This window comes from Mytilus galloprovincialis, chromosome 10 (genome assembly GCF_965363235.1).
Source record: "Mytilus galloprovincialis chromosome 10, xbMytGall1.hap1.1, whole genome shotgun sequence".
In the NCBI taxonomy this organism is placed as follows: domain Eukaryota; kingdom Metazoa; phylum Mollusca; class Bivalvia; order Mytilida; family Mytilidae; genus Mytilus; species Mytilus galloprovincialis.
In genome coordinates, this window is record NC_134847.1 from 5,914,218 (window position 1) to 5,937,623 (window position 23,406).

General features: G+C 31.4%; 2 protein-coding genes and 1 long non-coding RNA gene across 13 annotated transcripts in view; 2 read left to right on the forward strand and 1 right to left on the reverse strand.

Moving 5' to 3' along the window:
• The first annotated feature begins 806 nt into the window (after nucleotides 1-806).
• On the forward strand, nucleotides 807-6,451 carry LOC143049720 (uncharacterized). Its single transcript, XR_012970297.1, has 3 exons — nucleotides 807-954; nucleotides 1,405-1,506; nucleotides 6,027-6,451. It is a non-coding gene; the product is annotated as an uncharacterized LOC143049720 (long non-coding RNA).
• Nucleotides 6,452-7,545: 1,094 nt separating this feature from the next.
• On the reverse strand, nucleotides 7,546-21,030 carry LOC143049718 (histone-binding protein RBBP4). Its single transcript, XM_076223394.1, has 16 exons — nucleotides 20,907-21,030; nucleotides 19,401-19,548; nucleotides 18,557-18,607; nucleotides 17,421-17,426; nucleotides 17,048-17,142; nucleotides 16,215-16,388; nucleotides 14,803-14,857; nucleotides 13,740-13,800; nucleotides 12,689-12,781; nucleotides 12,281-12,348; nucleotides 11,157-11,283; nucleotides 10,542-10,619; nucleotides 9,720-9,796; nucleotides 9,439-9,496; nucleotides 8,318-8,428; nucleotides 7,546-7,716 (listed from the first exon to the last, which is right to left on the reverse strand). Exons 1-16 carry the CDS (start codon nucleotides 20,968-20,970, stop codon nucleotides 7,648-7,650), a joined length of 1,335 nt encoding a protein of 444 aa, XP_076079509.1. The 5' UTR covers nucleotides 20,971-21,030; the 3' UTR covers nucleotides 7,546-7,647.
• Nucleotides 21,031-21,329: 299 nt separating this feature from the next.
• Nucleotides 21,330-23,406, forward strand: part of LOC143049721 (ralBP1-associated Eps domain-containing protein 1-like) — a 50,654-nt gene continuing 48,577 nt past the window's right edge. For all 11 annotated transcript variants that reach the window (XM_076223396.1, XM_076223402.1, XM_076223397.1 and 8 more), the window contains exon 1: nucleotides 21,330-21,602. In XM_076223396.1, the coding sequence (XP_076079511.1) occupies nucleotides 21,453-21,602 (150 nt within the window). In that variant the 5' untranslated portion in view covers nucleotides 21,330-21,452. The remainder of the gene's footprint in view (nucleotides 21,603-23,406) is intronic.

Below are 23,406 nucleotides of genomic sequence, written 5' to 3' on the forward strand. Positions count from 1 at the left end.
CAATTGAATATTTCTTATTGAGACTTTTCAAAATTTGAAATTTGAAAAATGTTGAAAAAAAAATCCCTTAAAAAAATGGTAAACTGAGATCCCCCTCCAAATTATTGAAACCCCCCTTGGAGCAATAACCCTTAAACTCAATCCCATGCTTTCCTTTGTAATATTGAACCTTGTAGTACGATTTCAGAGAGATCCATACACTTAAACACAAGTTATTGTCATGATTGTTTGGAAACTAGAAACATGCTTCTTTTTGGCCCTTTTTTCCTACATATTTTGGGCAATTAGCACAAAACTTAATCCCAGCCTCCCCTTTGTTATATGGTACATTGTGGTACAATTTCAGAGAGATCCATGCAATTACACACAAGGTATTGTCTGGAAACTAGAAAAATGCTTGTTTTGGCCCCTTTTTGGCCGTTAATTCCTAAACTTTGGAAACCCCATAACCCCTTAAATGAATCCAAACCTTCTACTTGTGATTTTAAACATTGCAGTATACTTTCAGAGCAATTGAAATACTGGTAAACAAGTTATTATCCTGAAACTAGAAAAATGCTTGTTTTGGCCCCTTTTGGGCCCCTAATTCCTAAACGGTTCGGACCATCATCCCCAAAATAAATCCCAACCTTCCTTTTGTGGTATTGAACCTGAAAAAATTTCATTAAGATCTATTCACTTAAACTAAAGTTATTATCCGGAAACCAAAGTCTCTTCGGACGACGCTGACGACGCAGACGACGACATCATACCATTATACGAACCCAAAATTTTTTTGGGGTCGTATACAAATGACCATAGAATTAGAGAAATACATCTACTCATGAGTTTGTATATTCCATTGCAGTACAGAAGCACAACAGAAAACCAGAAAATCAGCCAATCAGAAGGGTTCTTTGTCCTGGTCTTGGGACTGCTGTTGGTAGAATGCCATTTAACAGATGTGCTTTTCAGGTTTATATAATTACATTTTGTACTTCATATGCAAGAATTGAACTCAATTTGTAAGACCCTACAGGGCATGGTCAATACAATTGGATTCACACGAGCAGGGCCTGTAAAATATAACTGATATTTTCCTATATGCTTGTTTTTGAAGAAAATATTTCCTCTAAAATGTCAAGTTTGACTTTTAATTAAGTGTTAATTACAAAAAGAAATAATATATGTCTACAATAAACCAACTTTTGTTCAAATTTATCCATTTCTATCTAAGTTTTCATGATTTCTTAACTTTGCTGATGATCCAAGAGTTAAATGAAATAAAATGAATGTGTTTACCTGCAGAAAGCTTGTTTTGATATAAAGTTTAAAATTGGTAGAAAAACTTTGTTTTAATGGTGTAGAAAAATAATTGAACAAGACAGAAAATATCAAGGTATAATAAAATTAATCTTTTTCCAGATGGTTCAAGCTTTTGAAATATTCGACTTGAGATTGAATGACAAACTTATGAAACCAGACAAGTTATGGGATGTAAGAGCACATGACAAAATGATGCAGGAGGTATGTGGAGTTAAAATTTACTTTATTAGGTATTGGCTTTCCTAAATTAAATCTAAGGCAGCAACCATTTGATTTTCTGGGGGGGGGGGGGGGGCTATGGTTTTTTTTCTGTACAAACTTTTTTCGCGACAAGTCAATTTTAGCATTACATATAGTGGCAGCTGAGGGTGAAACAAACAATTTTTTTTTCTCAGAATCAAAAACAAATTATTTTTTTCTCCAAAAACTGGAAACAAACTTTTTTTTCCAAAAAAAACCATAGCCCCCCCCCCCCCAGAAAATCAAATGGTTGCTGACTAATGGGGATTATTATAATACTATTAAAGGGAAACTTCGCAAAATAATCAAAAATTGATATTATGTCCATTCTGTATAGAAATGCTCAAATTTATAGATATTAAAGTTTTATTCCGCTAGATAAGAGATCACCATCGATTTTAAATTTAGAGTATCAATTCTCTGCGTTCCGCCATTTTGTCGTCTTCCCCGATTAAAAATCATGATGTGTCTATAAACCACAAAGGACTCAAACTACAGTAACCGATGTAGTCGTAATTACGTGTCGATATCTTGTCAATCGTACGGTTGTTTTATCTGACAAACTAACTTGATACGGAAAATGTTCTTATTTTTTTTAAATAACCATAGTCTGTTATTTTTAAACTGTTAATATTGGAATTAGTTAAAAAGTCAAAGTTTAAATCATAAATAAGTGTTCCGTGAAAATTTCGTAAATCTAATTCGTTTATAATTCTTTAAAGTAATAAATTTTATTCAAATAAATTCGGATCTTCCCTCTGATCACCAGAATGACTAAAGGTATTACTCCCAAAGGTATTGTGAGGGGTGTGAGGTGACACGTCCAGGTATTCAAGCGATTTCCTGTCGGGCTTGCAAGTTCATGCATCGTTTCACTTCCGTAGGTATTGATCAGTGTACACAGCCGGTAACTTATAACTCTCCATTTTGAACTATCAGGTGTATAAAATACATCTCTGTCTTGCGTGTCCGAAAGTGATATGATATACTAGTCATTACTAAACTCATACGCTTGTTTATAAATAACATTACTGGTGTAAAGAATATTATTTATAAAAATATAAATAATATCAAAAAAAAAAAAGATTTGATGAAATAAAAATCTATTTACATTTTTTTTCCAAGGTTTAATTTGGGAAAATGTAATATATACTCGTTGTCAATAGTAAAGGACAGATTGGAACATACCAGAAATATTGATTTAAAAAAAATGTACGCACTTGTCGACGATTCGTTTCTACGCCTGGATAGAAAGTTACGGAGCTATATCGCAATTTAAAATATATACATGTATACATTGAACATAAGAAAGAAACATACATTTTGTGTAAATTGGGGTAACAGTTTTATAAATAGACTAGTCCACGTATGCCAACAGTATGTAATCATCGAATTTGATAGACTATTGTATACCAAAAGAAGAAGAAGAAGAAGAAGAAGAAGAGGACCAATTTGATTTAAATACAGGTCGATATAATAACTTGCTTCAGTTCATCGAAGTTATGAACATAGTAAATCACAAATTTATATATCAATTAGATCGTTCTCCAATAAAGGAAGAAATTCGACATCATCACAATTGTTCCGACATTCATGTAAAACATAAGCAACTGGACGTACACTAATAAACCCCAAGGGATGTGAATATTTTCTAGGAAAACTTTTGAGTATTAAAGTTTCAAATTGATTTCGGGATTTATTTTCTTTCTTGATATTCAATGACAGTAATTTAAAGAATAAACTGCTTGTCCGCTTTAGGGGTATTCTTGCCAGTTGAACATACTTATAATTACATTCAAAAATAGGGAAATTAAGATGACATTAAATTCGTTGTCTTTTTTTTTTAAACATCGTTGGTCAAATAGCTAAAGTATTATTCGTTGTGAGAAGAAGACTATTTTAATAAGGACGCTCCCGATTATGAATAAATTTGGTTGACGTTTTTCACACTTGAAAAGAATATCTATTCGTAATTTTTCGATTCCATTCCAAGAGGATCCTTAAATTTCCTGTCAATTTTTTAAAACATCTTTTTTTTTCAAATATCTGAAGAATTCATGCGTTGTGAGATTTAAAATATTTTGATGAGAACATTAATTCCTAAATAGGTAAATAAAGATCGCTTTGGATGGACTAAATTATATAATTGCAATCTGTTTGAAATATTAAAGGTTGGCGATTTTAATTTAAAAAAGTACAATTTTTAGTTCATACACTCGTGTTTAGAAGGCTATTTTTATTTATAAATTTATTCAATTAAAATAATTCAGTATTTGATCGTTACAAAACTAATCAGAAGTCATAATTCATTTAAAAGTGAGCTTATGCAAAATATATAAAAATATACAACAGCTATCCAGTTATTGTGCGACCTTATTTCATAAATTCATTTTAATTCCTTTTCTTACATTTCTGTGTCTAAAACTATAACTGACTCCCGTATCATTCATACGAAATGTTGTTCGCACCTGAAATGCTGAATCGTGACGCCTAGGTGTCACTGAATGAAGATCAAAAGATTAGAATTACATAAGGCTAATCTTTTAATTACCTTGAGTTTAACTACGCATTCAACATTCACTAAGTGTCACAAATTAATACACATTTAATTTCCATAGTACAAGCAAGTGAAAATGTTTTCTGGAATGAAGCAAAAAGTTCAGAATACAAACATGTATTTTTTAATACACTATCGATCGTGTCAGTTTCATATGTTTGTTTAAAGTATTTGAAGAAAAAAAAATCATAAAAATGTTCTATTGTATTATTTACTTTAATTACTAGAACTTGTATAAAAAATCCACACATGAATCCTACAATCTAATTTAAAAAGTTGCATGGCTATCACTTACTTTTCGTTGGTTAATAACTACACCAAAAGTCGTCGATGCGCTTTAAATAGCGTTATTAGATGGTTAAAGAACAAGACTTAAGGTTGCATTTCTGTAAATATTGACAATGCAATTTCCCATAGGAACTTCTTTTACGGCTAAAACTGTACCACTTTTACTATGAAGTTTTGAAAAAAATCTTATCCTAGAATTGAAAGTTCATATGCACCACAATTTTTTTCAAAGGTCAAAATATAGGGCTGTGCGGCATATTTTCAACGTTTATATGCCATGAACTTCTCAGAGTTTAAACTTACACTAATTTTCTTAAATACTCCTACCTCGAATGAAAGGTTACCACAGATTTCAATGTAAACAATATGCACGTGTTTATTTACTGGTAACATTCCCAAGTTCTGTCTCTGCGTTGTTCTACATGCCTTAACGGTGTGGTTGTCCTACAAAGGATGTGAAGATTTGGAAGAAGAAGAAGATATGGAACACAGAGAGCATAGCTGGGAACCAGTATGTAAACAAAATTAATTTTCTATGAATATTCAATTACTCCCCAGAAGAGGCGTGTTTTGAGAAACAGCTGTATTTAGACTCCCCAAAAGAGGCGTGTTTTGAGAAACAGCTGTATTTACAAAGTGCAACCTTAAATGAGATTAATTTCACTCCTGGCATGCTCAAAGATTTAAACTACGTCACATAAGTCAGGAAGTTTGATAAAATAAAATTAAAAATTCCCAATTTTCTTCTTTGTTACTTTTCATATCGAAATAAAACTTGGTGAATATGTTTTTTATGGTATTATGAACATAATATGAAAAGTGAAAAATCGCGAATTATCCCTTTAAAGAACTTTTAAAAATTGATTCAGTTTCCCACTTAACCCTACCCCCATACAATTCAAGTGCCAATATGTCCAAGAATCAGGCTTGGTGAAAACCTGACGAAAACAAAAATTCTACTCAAGTTGACATTAATTTATGTTCAAATTGTAGTGTTTCTATGAAAACTAAATTGTTTCCTATGATTGTTCTAGTAAATCAAGATATAATTCGGTTGAAAGCACTAAAAAATTACAATTAAGGGGAGATAACTAAGTATTTGCTAACATTCAAGCTAAAAGTTATATAGAGATTTCTTGATTTACCAGATGTCCGTTTTAGCTCAAGGTGTAACATTTTTTAGACAACAGTTTTTTAACATGCAAAATAATACTGAACTTTCTAAACAAATTTCATATTGATGGACTAAAGATAAAAGTATGTTTTTCAAATTGTAATGCCGTTTTATCAGAAATGCCAAATTTAATATTCTAGTTAATTTCCTGAGTATGACATTAAAATAGTTTAGGTACTTTATGTAATTTACCATATTCAGAAAAAATATATTGACATCAAATGAAAGAATTCTTGTAATCAACATAGTAACCAACATTAGAAAAGTGTGCAAGAACTTAAATTTGCCTTACAAAGTAAATATTTATCAGGGGCGGATCCAGCCATTTTAAAAAGGGGGTTCCAACTATATGTCCCCATTCAAATGCATTGATCGTCCAAAAAAAAGGGGGGTTCCAAACCCCGGAACCTTCCCCTGGATCCGCCACTGTTTATGATTTAATCAGATTATTTGCCATTTCAGTACAATGAATGAATACATCCCAACTGAATGAAAAGGAGGCACCTTTGTTCTAGCTTATTGGGAACAACTAACCCGAAAGGGCAAAGATCTTCATACAGACTACTTATTTATTAGATTGATATGCTATGGAGACCAAACCAAATGAGTTTTTATACAGACACTTCAAATATAAGTGTTGAAAATAGTTGACGCAATTTTAACACCCAATACAATTTATAAACGCTGAAGGACAAGACAGCTATTACTAGTCCAATGCCAAAACATTGTCAGGAACATTATAATCGAACCTTTTTTTTTTAGTTTGTATTCTTTGTTTTACCCAAATATATATGTAATGGTTTTTTTTATAATTTGTATTTAATACATTTCTATACAAATACATACACACATGTTATTTTTACCAATAAAGAGGAAGGTATAAGTGAGATGTCAAATTCTTATCATGTTGAGCCAGATCTTTGAACATGCTAAATCCCAAGGCAACAGTCCTCAGGAAGACATGTCACCTTATACTAGACGCATTATTCCAGGTCAACCAGTCTTTGATGCAGAGAAGCAGCAAACACTAATTTTCTTTTCAAGTCATTAGTTTACCCACCATAGGTTCAAACCTTACACTTGATACCAATATTGTGTCAACCATCATGGAGGTTATAACTATAAATGTTCCATGAAAAAATGGTCAAATATAGATGACCCTGGTAAAATAAAATCAGTACCTTACTTAATCCTTTTATGCAAAGTGTTCAAGTCAAAAGATCACAAGCTTTGTTGTGTTAAGCATATGCAACTCATAATTTAAAGTATCAGAGTGTAGGGAGTATGTGTTTTAATAATAAGAAAAGCCCTCACAATACATTTCATCATTGCAAAGCTGAAAATATGAGGTTCAGTTGTACTTTAGAAAAGTGACAAAAAAATTTAAGTATCAACAAACAGAAAGGAATCCAACATATACAGAAAGTCCTTACATTTAACAGTCACAACATATACAGAAAGTCCTTACATTTAACAGTCAAACTACTAACAAAAGTGTGACTAAAATATTTGTTTGAAGGACAAAAGGACACATGAATAATTCAACATGGCCCCCAAACTTATGTGTAATAACAAACATATAAACCAAGAATGAAGTTTTCTGGCAAAAAGTCTTGTTGAATTTACATTTATAAAACATTTTTATCTGAATGTTTCAAATAATAAATGGTCCAAGTTCATTAACTCTGGCAGAAATGATAGAATCCAAATGACAGTATAGTATGGTTAACATTTTTGAGTCCATCTACCGGTAAAGTGATGTTGGATCGACAAAAACTATGAATCAGTCCCCCACTGTGGGAGATATAAGCAAGGTTTGAGGATAACATTACACAACAAAACATTGTTTTACAACCACAAGGTATTTTATATACAAAACATAGATGATTTTATTTTACTTTTAGTAGAATGAAACTAAATGTAAAACTTATTTGATGTTTAACCATGGAATACCATGTCTAGTCTTCTACAATAAGACTGGTAAAAATGTAGTTTTAATGACAAGATTTACATGAATAATTTATCAGCACTGCTATCTAAAGTCAGTATGTTATAATGTTTTATGATTCTGAAGTCCTACACATCATGATGCAGTGGCCTCTAATTCTGTTGCTGGAGTATCAGGCTCTTCATCATTGTAGATATTCTCAGCCTGACAAATAAAAAACAGCAAATATTTAATGACGAGTTACAATAGAAAAAAACATTATACAAAGACAGCTCTATGCTAAATGTGTAGATATGAAACCAAAACCCATACAAAACTCAATCTGTAAGTGGCCACCATCAAAATCTGCCAGTACAAGGAAACAAAAATCAAACATTTATCTAAATTTAGAATGACTATGTTGTAAGAGCATCAAATTAACAACTCAAAGGACAAACAGTGAAATCTTGTTAATTGTTCAGTCATGTCTTCCAAATCTTTACAAAGTTGCTGATCTCGTCAGATAGTCTGTTAAATTTATTTACTCCCTTGCCCCTTGGGTAAATTAAGTGTATTACGTGTTGTACAGACACTTGAAGAATGTAAACTTAAATCTTTTTCCAACTTTAATTTCTAGTTAGGTTTTCTATGTTGTGTTTTGTGCATTATTGTTCTTCAATGGTCTTTTTCTTTTCTAGCCATGGCGTGGTCAGTATATTTTTGACTTATGAGTTTGAATGTCACTCTGGTCTTTCGCCTCTCTTTTATAATCCTTGTATTCCACCTTTCTGTTAATTTATTTTATACAATAATTTATTAGACTTACCATTTGCCAGACCTGCATAATGTTATCTTCTGATACAGAACATATTACCCAGGGTTCATTTGGGTTCCAAGAGAAGTCTGAGATCTTTGCTGTATGTCCTCCATGTATAAACTAAAATAAGCAGGTCATAAAATATAATTATGTCACTATTTGTGCAAACAAAACAACCTCACTTTCAGTAACTGTATTTGTATATCTGTACTTTGCATGTCTTAAGTATTATTTCTAAGTTGTTTTATGACAACTGTAACCACATATCCTTATTTAAATATATTATTCCTAAAAATTCATTTTAAGTATGAATAATATTCACAAAAAATTTGTTTTTATCAAAAGAAATATTTAGTCAAATGCAGTTCAGAACTGCAACTCAATACAGAGTACAAAATTACATTTCTTGTAGTGGCAATATAAACTTACTTGTTGCAATATTCACAAATAAATCCTTCTATATATATAACAATTCATGTTTGAGAAAAGAATGGACAATAGCCTGTAATTCAGTGGTTGTCGTTTGTTTATGTTTTACATATTTGTTTTTCATTCAATTTTTTAAAAATAAATAAGGCCGTTAGTTTTCTGGTTTGAATTGTTTTACATTGTCTTATCGGGGTCTTTTATAGCTGACTTTGTGGTATGGGCTTTGCTCATTGTTGAAGGCCGTACAGTGACCTATAGTTGTTAATGTCTGTTTCATTTTGGTCTTTTGTGGATAGTTGTCTCATTGGCAATCATACCACATCTTCTTTTTTATAATACCTAAAGTTTTTTAACAAGAGGCATAAAACAAATTTTGTTTCTATATGTCTCCAGTTGCATTTGTTGTGACATTGAAAATTTACACACTGAATTGTCTCCCCTGGTTTGTTGATTAAACTGAAACTGAATTTGATGTTGAATATCCTGGAAGTCTTACTGCAGGTGTCATATAAACTTTTTTCAATAATCTATCAGAAAAAAATGTCAGAGGGACTTGTCAAACAACATGTATATCTTAAATGTCAAGTGTTTCAGCAATATTGGCTCAATGTTGTGGCCAGTTTTCATTGGTAGTGTGAGCAGTATAAACCACCATACGTAAGTGAGGTCATCAGTCCAATAAATTAAGAAAATAAACATACCAATAATTCTGGTGGTCCATCTTCAGCATCCTCTGCCGACTGCTCTTCTCCTATTTTACTGTAAATATATAAATTAATATGTCTCAACTGAGTTTTGATTTTAAAACAAGCATAGTCAATTTTTAAACAATTCTTTAATTATCAATTTGTTAAACAAAATATTAACAACCCTATCAATAAAAGAAAAGAAAATATATGTCTATTCCATAGGAGGATAGATACAGGGTGAATGCAATATAGCCCCAACTTTTAAGAGCTATAATAAGTAAAATAACACCAACCTGAGATCCCATACATGGAGTCTTCTATCTGTTCCACTGGAGGCTAGAATTGTCTCATTATGTGGGGACCATTGAACCTGTTATCAAATACAATAGTTTTATTAATGACAAAGAAATAAACGGGTTTAAGTCAAAAGCACCAAAATTTTTCTCTTCAATTTGTTATAAATTCTTTTCTAGACTTCATTTTTTTTGTAACTTTTAGTTTACAGTATTTCAGTTACTCCCTTTATGTGCCTCTCCATAAAAGTGACTAGCAGTTCTAATGTATCAGTTGATTGATTGGTGTTAGATTTACACTGCATGAGTGCTTAAGAGCTAATTTAAATAAAGTTTATTTTTAAAATCAGACAAAAGGTCCTCCAATAATGATGTGATATATTAATTTGAACATAGTTTCACTCATACAGTTTTTTAGTTTCAAGTTTGATTATTTGATTGATTGATGATTGCTTTAGCTGAATCAGATTTCAAGTTGGAGGTTTTAATGCAGTTACATTCAACTAGACATAGAATTATCGTATCCAAAACTTAAAGCTATATGGAAATAACTTTTTTTCAATTTAGCATATCAAAGAGGGCGAGTGGTATCGATTTCCATACCAGTAATCTTTCGACTACTTTTTGGGACAAGAATATTTAGAAAAGATTGATAACACTGAGAAGACGTTATTCTATACAAAATTGTTGAAAAATAATTTCTTGATGTAATTTTAGACGTCTCAATTTTCCAGGCAATTAATTTTTGAATTTAATGTTTTCTCGGCCAGGAATCAAGTGTGTTGTCAGAATTCATCCTCAAAGGTCAAGGGTTATACTCACCTGGAATATTTCATCTTTGTGCGACTCAAATGAATGTAACTTTAACTTTAGATTTCGCAAATCCCATAATGCAACAGTCTACAAAAACAAGATGGTTATCAATTATTAACTTTTTGTAGCAGTAATAGTTAACCTTATATTTCCATGTAGAACTATTATTATAATTTAATAATTCACTGATATTTCATTCTATATAGGATTATATGTCCAACTGTCTTGGAGAAAAATACAAAAGAGTATTTCTTTTCAATATTCAAGATACAAAACTGTTGCTTTTCAAGGAAGTAAAAAAAAATATTCTCATTAAATAATTATGAAAAGTTTAAGTGTTTTCCAGATTTCAGTTTTTATTTTCTCAAATTTAAATCTGTTGACTGTTTTGAAATGGTATTCTACAATTATAAAGTATTGAAAACATTTGACCAATTTCCTTGTTTTCCAAGGACACATTTCTTGACCACATTGTCCTCTGTATATGAAATTCAGGCAATGTTTATATTTGATTGCCAATGAGACAAATCTCCAGGAGAAAAAAAAACAATCGAACAATGATATAAACCACTGCAGGTCACTGTTAAACCTTTATATGATCAGTAAAAAGCACATTTAACTTACTTTATCAGCAGAACCTGTGGCAAGGATATATTCACTGTAAGGATTAAACGACAAACAGTTGACTTCAGCTGTGTGGGCGTCCACTGTGTGACTGGGTTTAGATGTGCTTTTAGATCTGGTATCCCAACTGAAAACAACGAGAACACATTTAAATGAACATAAACTACAGTCATATTAAAGCATGGTATGTAACATCCATCATTACTTCAATCATTGAAAATTTTTCCTTTCAGGAACAGCAGAAAACAAGTTGTTTGTCAAGTTTAGTGAATTCCAATAATATTAGAAAATTAAATTTCTAATGCATTAACAAATAATAGGAAATAACTACATGACTGAAATTTTATATTTCAACAATTCTGTGTTCATCATTTTGACTACTATTGGAACGAAACTAAGCACATCTCTGGTGGATTGACCAAGTTTTATAATCAAACAAGAATGTGTCCTCAGTACACGAATGCCCCACTTGCACTATCATTTTCTATGTTCAGTGGACCGTGAAATTGGGGTAAAATCTCTAATTTGGCATTAAAATGAGAAAGATCATATCATAGGGAACATGTGTACCAAGTTTGAAGTCGATTGAACTTTAACTTCATCAAAAACTACCTTGACCAAAAACTTTAACCTGAAGCGGGCCAGACGGACGAACGAACGAATGGACGGACGAACGAACGGACGCAGACCAGAAAACATAATGCCCCTCTACTATCGTAGGTGGGGCATAAAAACATTCAGAAAATCTGGTACAGGCTACTAATTTTTTTACAATGTTTTTATTAAAATTACAAGGAAATTTTTTGCAAAAAAATGGGAACTACTTTTGATAGCATTTATTGTATACAACAATTCCTACAATCCTTTTTTAATCTCACATTGTTCAACAATAACAATTAAAAAGAAAATCAAAAAGGTATCAATTTGCAGTCTACTAATTTAAACAGGTGGAAGTAAAGGACTTTCAATATTCCCCTACAACCAAAACAAGGAGTAAGTAATGATATACAACCATTTATATGACTCAAAACCCATGTTCACATATAAAACTGTCTTTCTTTTCTAACATATCATTTAAATGGTTTACATTTCATTTTCCTGTGATACAAAATAGTAAAACTTACATCAGCAATTTTTGATCATCTGCTACTGAACCAAAAAGACTTTCATGTAATAAATGCCAAGCTACATCCTATAAGGACAAAATGTTTATTATTTCTTCATAATATGCTATAGGTTTGAAACTTTTCAAACACATTCTTTAAGCATCCATGTAAGTGTAATTTTCATATTGTTCCAACTTTATCAGCAGTTTTTTTTTAAATTTATTTCTTGTTTTCATGTGCTTAGAAATGTGAAACTTAGATGACCAAAGTGATCAGAAAATAACAGACAGAACAAAACTTCTGATTTTATGAGTAAGATTTATGAATGCATAAAGAGTTTTAGTGTATTGACCTTGTAGTATTGTCCTTTAAGCATAATTTTCATAAACAATTTGTAGTTTTTTTAAACATTTATTAGTTACTTACTTCAACAACTGAAGTGTGTCCTGTAAAAATTGTCTGTGCATCAACTAATTTTGTATCTCTAGGTGTGGCATTAATATCCCATAAACAAATTGTCTGAAATAAATAAACAGGTAAAATATACAACACTAATGAATTATAAGGGCTATTCCATTACAAGGTGACCTACACAGGCAAGTTTTGTTCACGTTTCACATGAAATTCACCTAAATCAAGCTTATACATGAAACTCACGTGAAAATTTTCATGTGAATTTCACTTAAATTGAAATTCACATGAATCTGATGTGAATTTTTTCACATGAATTTCACATGAAATATACAACAACAAAATTTTAATATTTTTCATGATTTTAATTCAATTTGAAAATATAGATGTTATTTGAATTACTTTATTTTAAAAATTCATGTGAATTTCACACGAGTTTTACATAAGATTCACGTAAAACTCGCAAAAACTGATTTCACATGAATTTCACAAACAAGCTGGTGAAATTGATGTGAGGGCTATTCCAGAAAAAAATGTATGGGGGGTGGGTTGGAAGGCAGTTTTTGTCAGCAACCGCCACCGAGACAATTGTAATTGAGAATTATAGTGCATTATAGTGTAAAAAGTTGCTCTGATACCCATCACCCATGTATTATTAATATAATGTGCCTTCCAATCCCCCCCATACATTTTTTTCTGGAATAGCCCTGAGTGAAATTTGCCTGTGATATAGCTGTTAATTTTTGTGTCATTTGGTCTCTGGACTCTGGAGGAGAGTTGTCTCATAAGCAATCATACCACATCTTCTTATTTTCATATTAACAATTATAGTATACATAAAATTGAGAATGGAAATGGGGAATGTGTCAAAGAGACAACAATCCGACCATAGAGCAGACAACAGCAGAAGGTCACCAACAGGTCTTCAATGCAGCGAGAAATTCCCTCACCCGGAGGCGTCCTTCAGCTGTCCCATATATATATGTTGAAATCTTGCTTTTATAGAATTCAAGGTAATATCTTTCAAAAGCTGGAAGTTTTTTTCCTTGATACTATATTAACTTACATGGTCATCTGATGCACTGAGTAAATGTCCATTTAAATTGGGGTTCCATGACAAACCATATCTACAATCATATAATTTACACAATTTATGAAGGTCAAATACAAATTTCAGAGTAGAATAATCAATTTATAGAAATAACTGATGACTTCAGTAGAAAATGAAATAGCAAGATTCAAATCTGCCCAAATAACTAGGGCCTATGGACAGTTCCCTTAAAACATAAATGGCGGTAGTAAAAATGTAAGTGAAATTGGGTAGAGGAGGGGAGGTTGCGCATTGCACAACAAATTGAATATCTACAACTAATCCCACATTTTAAGTGTACACTTTTAAATATTACCTATAATACAATGTAATACATTAGATCCTGAAAGAGATGGGAAAGGTATCAAAGGGATATTTTAATGCAATTTGTATGTAACAATATTTTTTATTGGCTAAAAGTTGCCGTCAAATCCACAGTTGACCAGGCGTAACTAAGGATAGACCCGCCATTTTGAATTGTTGAATCAACAAATGTTCGATTACTACTATATAATCGAAAATAAAACAACACCTACCTCAAATATGACGTTTTAATGTAATTCTATCCGAATTTGAATCGTACAGGTACGCGTAATAACCTCTAGTTTGTAAGTTTTCATTTATATGACGTCACTTTTAACCATGACGTCTTTGCGCCTAAATCATTCATGAAGTTTCGCGGATTTTTTTTATTTGTTAAATTTAGACCTTTTTTCAAGTTTTATCGTATTATTTCTTTTTGTAATGCATTAGAATCGGAATAACAGTACTGTAGTTGAAGAGTTGCCACCGTCAAATTTACAATTGACGGTGGCAACTCTTCAACTACAGTACTGTTATTCCTGAATTCAAACTCATAAGTTGGGGGAAAAAAAACACCTGATAATGTCATGGACTTTATTTTAAACGAAGAAAAAGACAAACAAAACATGCAAAATGTCTTTTTTCATAAGGTTGGAAAGCTTTCAAACCAAAAAGCTGATCCTCCATTTCACTGTCAGAACAATTTTACATAACATAAATTATTAAAGATTCTTACCCTTCTTTTTGGTGACCTTTTAATCTCAATTCTGGATTGCACTCTCCACTGGGATCTACAAAATAAAATTAAGCTTATTAAAATATACTATCAATATGCAAACTGCTTGACAAGGCTATCTAGATGATTTAAATAATGTCCACCTTGCTGCACTATCTTGTGTACTCACAAAATGCAATCAGTGAAGAGGTTGATATAAAACTTGCAATCTAATAAAATAAGGTGATATATAACATTTGAGCAGTCTTTACCTGACAGTAAGGGGTACTATTTGTACAAGTAATCTTTGTCTACTTGAAGTAAATAATACTTATACAAGTTAATTATAATATTTGAATAATCTCCCCTTAATTTTCTTAAAAGTACTTTTTTTTACAATCCTACAAAAATTCTCAAGTGTTGACACGTAAAAACATGCCCTTTACAACTTTTCTCAGGTTAGCTGATAATTCTTTATTAAATTTCAATGTTTCATTAATTCAACAAAGAAACTGATTGTGCAAAGATCTTAAGTATTTGTGCACAGTCTTCAAAAAATTGTCCCTTGTGGGCTTGTAAAGTTCCTTGTGTGCTTGTAAACGAGCAGTGCTATGAAGATAACAAACAAATGAGTATTTCATTGTCCATAAAATTACACTTAAATGTAAAAGAAATTCAAGCTTTATATAATTATTGTACAAAATATTAAACTTAAAAATTGTTCCCCTTCTTTCTTTACTATATAGTTTCTGAATGAACTTGACTTTTGCCCTTAATACCAATGCAAGATATCAATAAATTGTATCTTTGCAATTCTAACCAAATTTCTATGGGCTTGAAATATTAAAACCTAATTTTTTTTTCTCTTATAAACAAAATTAATACATGTATATGAATTTACTGTCAGAATGATTTTGGTAGCATGGTCAAATAACTAGAAATATCTTATAAAACAAGAATGTGTCCATAGTACACGAATGCCCCACTCGCACTATCATTTTCTATGTTAAGTGGACCATGAAATTGGGGTCAAAACTTTAATTTGGAATTAAAATTAGAAAGATCATATCATAGGGAACATGTGTACTAAGTGTCAAATTGATTGGACTTCAACTTCTTCAAAAACTACCTCAACCAAAAACTTTAACCTGAACTTCACACTATTATTTTCTATGTTCAGTGGACCATGAAATTGGGGTCAAAACTATAATTTGGCATTAAAATTAAAAAGATCATATCATGGGGAACATGTGTACTAAGTTTCAAGTTGATTGGACTTCAACTTCTTCAAAAACTACCTTGACCAAAAACTTTAACCTGAAGCGAACGGACGAACGGAGGCACAGACCAGAAAACATAATGCCCCTCTACTATCGTAGGTGGGGCATAAAAATGTTGGAATTTGTTTCTATGGCTACAAGCATGTTACAAACCTGGTTTTGAAGGGTGTTTTGTGTAGTCAAAAACCAAGACATCGCTGGACGGCGTCTTTGTGGCTATTATACAGGGATTCTGTGGCATATATCTGGCTCTGTTCACCTCGCCTTCATGATTTATTTTTATTTCTATTTCAATTTTTCCACTAACAGATCCAAATCCACCAAATTCTGAAAAAAATATAAAACATTTTAATTTTTGAGATTAGATATTTCTGTACTGCCTATTGCAATTGATTTTCATGGCTTCTGAATTCAAAGCAAAGGAACATGTGTCAAACTAAATGTTAGTACATAATACATAGCAATACGTCTAATTTGGTCTAAATCACGTATTATGTCTTTGACTCATATTCGATGCAATTAGTTTAAAATTAACATTGACCTATATTTCCCTATATCCACATCCACATCATTTGGACTCATTCACCATCTTATTTTTTTTCTTGCATACTGTGCAGGTATAAATTTTAAACTACCCCTAGTCAGATAATCAAGCACATGAAGCAGTGCTGAAACCAACTGTAATTCCCCAATCCAACTGCAATAACCATGATAACAGTCTGCTTCTTTGTTAGTTTTGTATTATTTTTAATTTTAGTTTCTTGTGTACAATTTGGAGTTTAGTATGGCATTCATTATCACTGAACTAGTATATATATTTGTTTAGGGGCCAGCTGAAGGACGCTTTTGGGTGCAGGAATTTCTCGCTGCATTTAAGACCTGTTGGCGACCTTCTGCTGTTGTTTGCTCTATGGTCGAGTTGTTGTCTCTTTGACACATTCCACATTTCCATTCTCAATTTTATTCTGTTCTCATAAGATAATTACCTCCTTTTTCACTGTCGTAATGTGATGCATCAAACTGTGCGTTGTCGTTGGGTAGCTGTACACTGGCTATGAGTAAATGATTCTGTTCGTCTGAGCTGTAAAAGTAAAGGCCAAGGTACCGCCACATTTAATTTAACAAAAAGGTCTGGTCAATTTTGAATATAAAATGCCAAAAACACTTGAAAAATATGAAACTGGTTAAATTCATTATCTTTAAATTTGTAAAATTAGCAGGGTAAAAAGATTTAACAGGAATGAATTGAAAAGCTGAACAAATAAATTAAAACTATGATACCCTCTCATTAATGGATTTCTATTTCTTTTTTTTATCTATTTAATTTTCATTTTCTTTTTATTATGTGGAAATTTTTACCTTGTCCTTTAAGTAAAAGAAAAAAAGAAAAAGACATCATTAATATTTATTTTCATAATAATCAATAAATTTCTTAAGTGGTTTATAGTCAAGTCCTTAAGACGAGACAATAAACCACTCTTTATAAGATGGCATGTATTCATTAATTAGTATAGTGTTAAATTTAATGTACCAACACAAGTCTCGTACAATTCCACCAGGTAGGGGTTTACCATAAACAGAAAATAAAATCTACACTAATCATCTGAAAAAGAGGAATAATTTAAGGCAACTGGTATTTGGGATGACTGGTCCCCTCCTTGTTACAGATTTTTTATTACTTCACTGCCATCCTACAAACAATAGATAACTTGATAATTCGAATTATCTCCGTCCAAAAAAATAATAGGTCTTATTTTTCAATTCTTTGTATTTCTTCTGAAATAAAAAATAAATAAATATTATACAGGTCTATTATTCCAAGATCGATACATATTACAAGATCAAGTAACAATATCCAAGGAGCAACATGTAAATAATACCTGAAATAACCCTATCAGGCTATATTAATCAGAAATTACAATTTTTATTGAAAGGGAGGCAACTCATACAAATTTTAATAGTAAAGTTTTCAGTATATCTGTCAATGTATACTCAAATTAGCCTGATGTGTGAAACATTGCAATGATACTTTGGATGTGTATTCATGGTATTAGTTAAATATTTTGGCATTGTAAAAGGTAATTTTTTTCTCGTAAAAGTTGCTCATGTCTTTACACTTAAATATACTTCATGTGGACTTATTGATTTCTAGTAACATTTGAAACCTGATTTTTTTATTATTTGCATTTGGACCTTAAACATGGTGAATTAGCTTACAGTACAAACAGCAAGTACTCTAAGATCAGTACTCAGTCTTGTTTGAATGTGTATTTCTTTTTTTTCTCATTGTGCTGATCTGATAAAATTTGCCTAGATTGCAACTAATTTTCACAGTTTTCTATATGTTGTGCAGTTACATCACTCTGTCTTTAAGATCAAAATTATCATCCAATAATAAGTTGTGACATAATCATGAATTGAAAAGATTCTAAGACAGAGTGTCCTTTCTGGACAATTCTCATGGCACCATTTAATATTTACAATCGCATACTTACGTGTGTGTTCCTAAAATTAATCTGTGAAGAGAATAATCTTTTCCTTCTGGCCTGAAAAAAAAAGAGGAAAAATATCTTCAATTTCCATGGCTACAAATGTACATATACATGAAGTAAAGGTATATCTATACATCTATACAAATCAACCAGACAAACAAAAGAAATATGTTCTCACATGTGTACTAATAACACTTCTGATTCATATTCTGATTTCTTCCATAAGTATCATACATAGTTATTATTAGTAAAGGCAACAGTAGTATACCGCTGCTCATAACTCGTAAATGGATGGACAAAAAACAAAATCAGGGTAACAAACTAAAACTGAGGGAAACGCTAAGGCTACACTTGTTCATTATTTTTGTTCAAATTTGGCAAATCAATTTAAAAGAGACATATCAAGGGAACTAATAAAAGTCAAGGGAATAAACTTGAATGAACTCCAAAAGGATTGAGACAGTGTGCATCAACATAGTAACAGTTCTAATAATAAATTTGTGTTGGTGTTTTAATAAAAGTGTCACATTTGGCTCCATTGACTTAATCAGTTTTTATAGACAGAGGAAGCTGGAGATCACAATATTACCACATGTATCAGCAGAAAAGCAAGCATACATTATAAATTAAGATCAGAGTCTAAAGAGCCCCACAGTCGCAGAGAGCAGTTTTTACACATAGCCTCAGAATTGACATGTTAATGATCTTTGTATCATAACAAGATCCAACTCACAACAAGCAGGGTTCAAACTCGCAAACCCATAATTGACAGACTGGTCATCACTATATATAGACTACTTAAGACTAATCAAACACCAAGGTCCCTTGAATATAATGAAAATCTTACCTTGTGACATCAGGTAACCATTGTGCTGTAAGACTGGGCCATTCTAAAGCATGTGTCATTACCAAATCATACAAAAAAGGGGTGTTTTTCTTCCATATTTTATATTCTTCATTGATAACTCTTTCTTCTACAGCATCATCAAATCCTTCTACAATAAAAAGTATTTTTGTTTGTAGACACTCAAAAAGTAGATCAAAAATGATTTGTTTAGGTGATTGCCTTTTACAAAAATGTACATCTTATATCAAAAATTGTATTATTTCCTCTACTCTTAATTATTCTATTTAGTGCCATTGGTTTGCTACCTCAAGCCTAATAAAAATACATGTGTGATTCCAGTTACCCGACTGTCCCTAGTTTGAACCCAGCGATCAAATTTTGAGGATTTTGAAATTAAATAACTAAATTCAAAGACTTCTATCATCTGCATTTCCATCAGAAGTATCCACTTTGGCTAAAATTCATCAAATTCAGAATAGAATGAATCAAAATTAACTAAAAAAGTAACATGACTGTTTATTTTTCAACTAAAACATGTAAAATGACGAACTTCCGGTTTTGGCTTATATAATATCGGAATCAATTTCCAAAAAAAAAAATTGCCGACCTATTTTTTAAAAGGATGTAACTGGAACCACATTTATATTTTTATTTGGCCTCAGATGTATACAAGTACTCCTCAGTTTCTTTCATATTTTGGCAGGTTCAGTCCTGGATGCAAAAAGTTATTTTTTTACCCCTGTATATATATAAATTTCTGTTATCAATTCATTTGTATTTCGCTTTGATAAAAGCCAAAGCACAGAATACTGCCAATTAATAATCATTTGATTAATTAACAAACAAACAAAAAAATTCTGGAACAAAATTTTTAAAATGAAAATGAAAATAACAGAAATATAAATTTTAGTGCCTTCAAAGTTTTATCAAGAATAAACATAAACAAGAATTTTGAATTATTCCTGGACTTATATCTTATCTTATATCTTCTGTATTATGAAAAATAATGGGATCCCTCTTTTACAAAAGTTGATCCAAATATAATGACCCCCCCCCCCCCCACTTTTCAAGTTTAAGAACTTTAAGTTTTTCTGTATTCTTTTCTGCAACATTAAAATGCCTGCTTAAATGTGTGCAAATATTGCTTGGAGTCTGGGAACCACAAAATTATTTGTCAAACAATTTCCTGAATGCATGCCATTGACATTGTGTAATACTAGTCACTGGACATTCATTCCATCCAAAATTATAAGAATATAAGGTAGGTCCAGATAGCTACAGTTCTATAGCTAAACAAATGACTGTCGAGAGCTCTTGTCAGAGACTTTAAGGTCACCTCCCATTGTTTGTTAATGTTTTGTAGACCGGCCGGTCATTCCCCCTTTTTTGTTTGTTTCCTTGTGTCAAGGGTAGTTGCAGTCTCACTTAATAGCAGAAATAAGTAAACAGCTTATGAAAGGTATAATAAAAATAGCTCATTTAAGGCTTCTGACAGACAATGTTTACCACCGTCTTTTTCTGTCATTTTCTTTCTTTCTGTTGATCTTTCGGCACAAAGACTCATGCGCATCAATGGCGCCAAATTTTTAATAATTTACTGCGATTCATTTTCTATAGTAAAAAAAATAAATTAAAGAAGCTAGCAGTTTTTACTGATAACTATTGTAATATGATAAGTAATTATTTTAACTTTATTTCAATATGATTATATAGATAGCTTATTTCGAAATCCAAGTAAATAAAGACAATATCGAAATATATTTAATTGATGCGCCACAGATTATTTTTTTAATTATATTTTCTATTAATTCCGAAATGATCGTTTTGTACTCTGAATATTATATGCTAAACTTTGCATTATTTAAAAATATTTTATTCATATTATTTCATTTCTAATTTTGTAAAGTGTGTATCACACTTGTAATAAATTTCCAACATGGTGGATAATCGTTGAAAACTTCCTGACTAAGTCTGTTTCACAAAATCTACTTAATTGTAGACAACTGACACTGTTAACATTTTGACATAGTACATATATGTGTTTATTCTGGCATGGAAGTGCTCAAACTAAGCCAGCAAGAACAACGAAATTATGGGGAGTTGTTTCAATTATGTGATGTTGATGGGACTGGCAGGATAACTGGGATAAAAGCATCTGAATTATTTCTGTCATCTGGTTTAGGACAGGATGCACTGTTGCAAGTAAATATACAATAGTATAAAATGTTAGCTGATACATTTAGATAAAGATGTTGCTAAGAACTAAAAAACTTGCTTTAGCCTGATTGTGTGACAAACATTATTTCATAAGTCATATGCTATGCCCATGGCCATGGTCAAGATTCACAGACATAGTGATACTGATATAGCCTCAGTCATAGTGTAGGATTTAATAATGTCTCCCATGAAAAAATGTCCACCGGACACATTTTCATAGTAAATACTGTCCATGGACACAATTTCCTATAAAAATATGTCCTCAGGTATGAAAAAGTGTCCATGAACATTGACAGTATTCACTACCATAATATTGTCCAGGTGGACATTTCTTCACAGGACATTGTGTCCACCATTGCATTTTTTTTTATATGATTAAAGTATTTAATGATTTCCTTTGCCTTGTTATTACTGGACGCATTTTAACTTTAATTGCAAACTTTAACAGTTTAATTAATTGTTACTTTGACATAGAGTTGTCTCGCTGGTACTCATACCATCCTTATCTTCATATCTATATCTTTTAATATAATATATACATGTATAACTCAAACACAAATACATTTTAAGTAACAGGTGCTGTTCAGTATTATTTTCCTTGGAGGACACAATTTTATAACATTCACTACAAAAAAAATTGTACTGTAGATGGACCCTATTTCATAACTGTTGCTGTAAAATGCTGTCCACTTAGGAGACAATATTTCATGGCAATGGACATTATTTATTTTCTATTGCCTTCTTCTCTGACATAATAAATAAAGTAAAAATCTTCAGATTTGATTTGACATTCCTTCTTATTGTTATTCTTTCATTGACATTACCATTTGCTGGGGATTTCTTAGAACTTAAATTTCTCTATATTCACTTCCATCCATTATTTGTTTGTTTAGATTTGTATATTAATCAATTTCTCATCAATCCTTCATATTTTAATAAAAATTCAAGTATAATAAAACTTTTTAATGACCTTTGTATTACTTCCCTTAGAGGACACAATTTAATAGCAACTATTATGAAAATTTGTCCTATTGGTGGACACTATTTCCAATCTTTTGCAGTAAAAATCTGTCAATTTGAGGGACACTATTCCATGGCAATGGACATTATTAAATACCAAAATTCTATGAAAAACTGTCCATGTGGACACTTTTTCACAGGACACTATTATGTCTTACAATAGAATACTCCGTCTGATCATTCTGATGCATCAAATCTTCTGGGCTCCAACTAGTTCCAGCTTCATTATAATAAGAATAAGAAAGTTCTAGGTGATTGCATAGTGAGAATTCACATCTGTCTTTTAATACCATGTTTACTCTTGTTATCAATTCTGGTAGACTTCTTTCTACTCAATTTCATTTAAATAATACCCCCCTAACGAACACAAAAAATTATACCTACTTGGGTGTCAAATTTAGTATTAATGGCAAATTTACAGATGCCCAACATGAAATGTATAATAAAGGGTTAAAGGCCTTATTTAAACTAAAAAAATGTTTCTCAGGTCATAAACCAAAAATAAAAACTCTCATTCATGTTTTTGACCATACAGTTAAATCCGTCTTAATGTATGGCAGTGAAATATGGGGTGACATTAACTTTCACAAACTAAACACTCAAGGGGATAACTATTTCAAAAAACTATGTGGAGACCTGGCAGTAGAGAAGGCTCATTTAAGCTTTTGTAAATTTATACTTGGAGTAAGTAAAACAGCAACAAATATTGCAGTTATGGGTGAACTGGGCAGATATCCTCTATTTTTGGAGGTTTTGTTAAATATGTTTA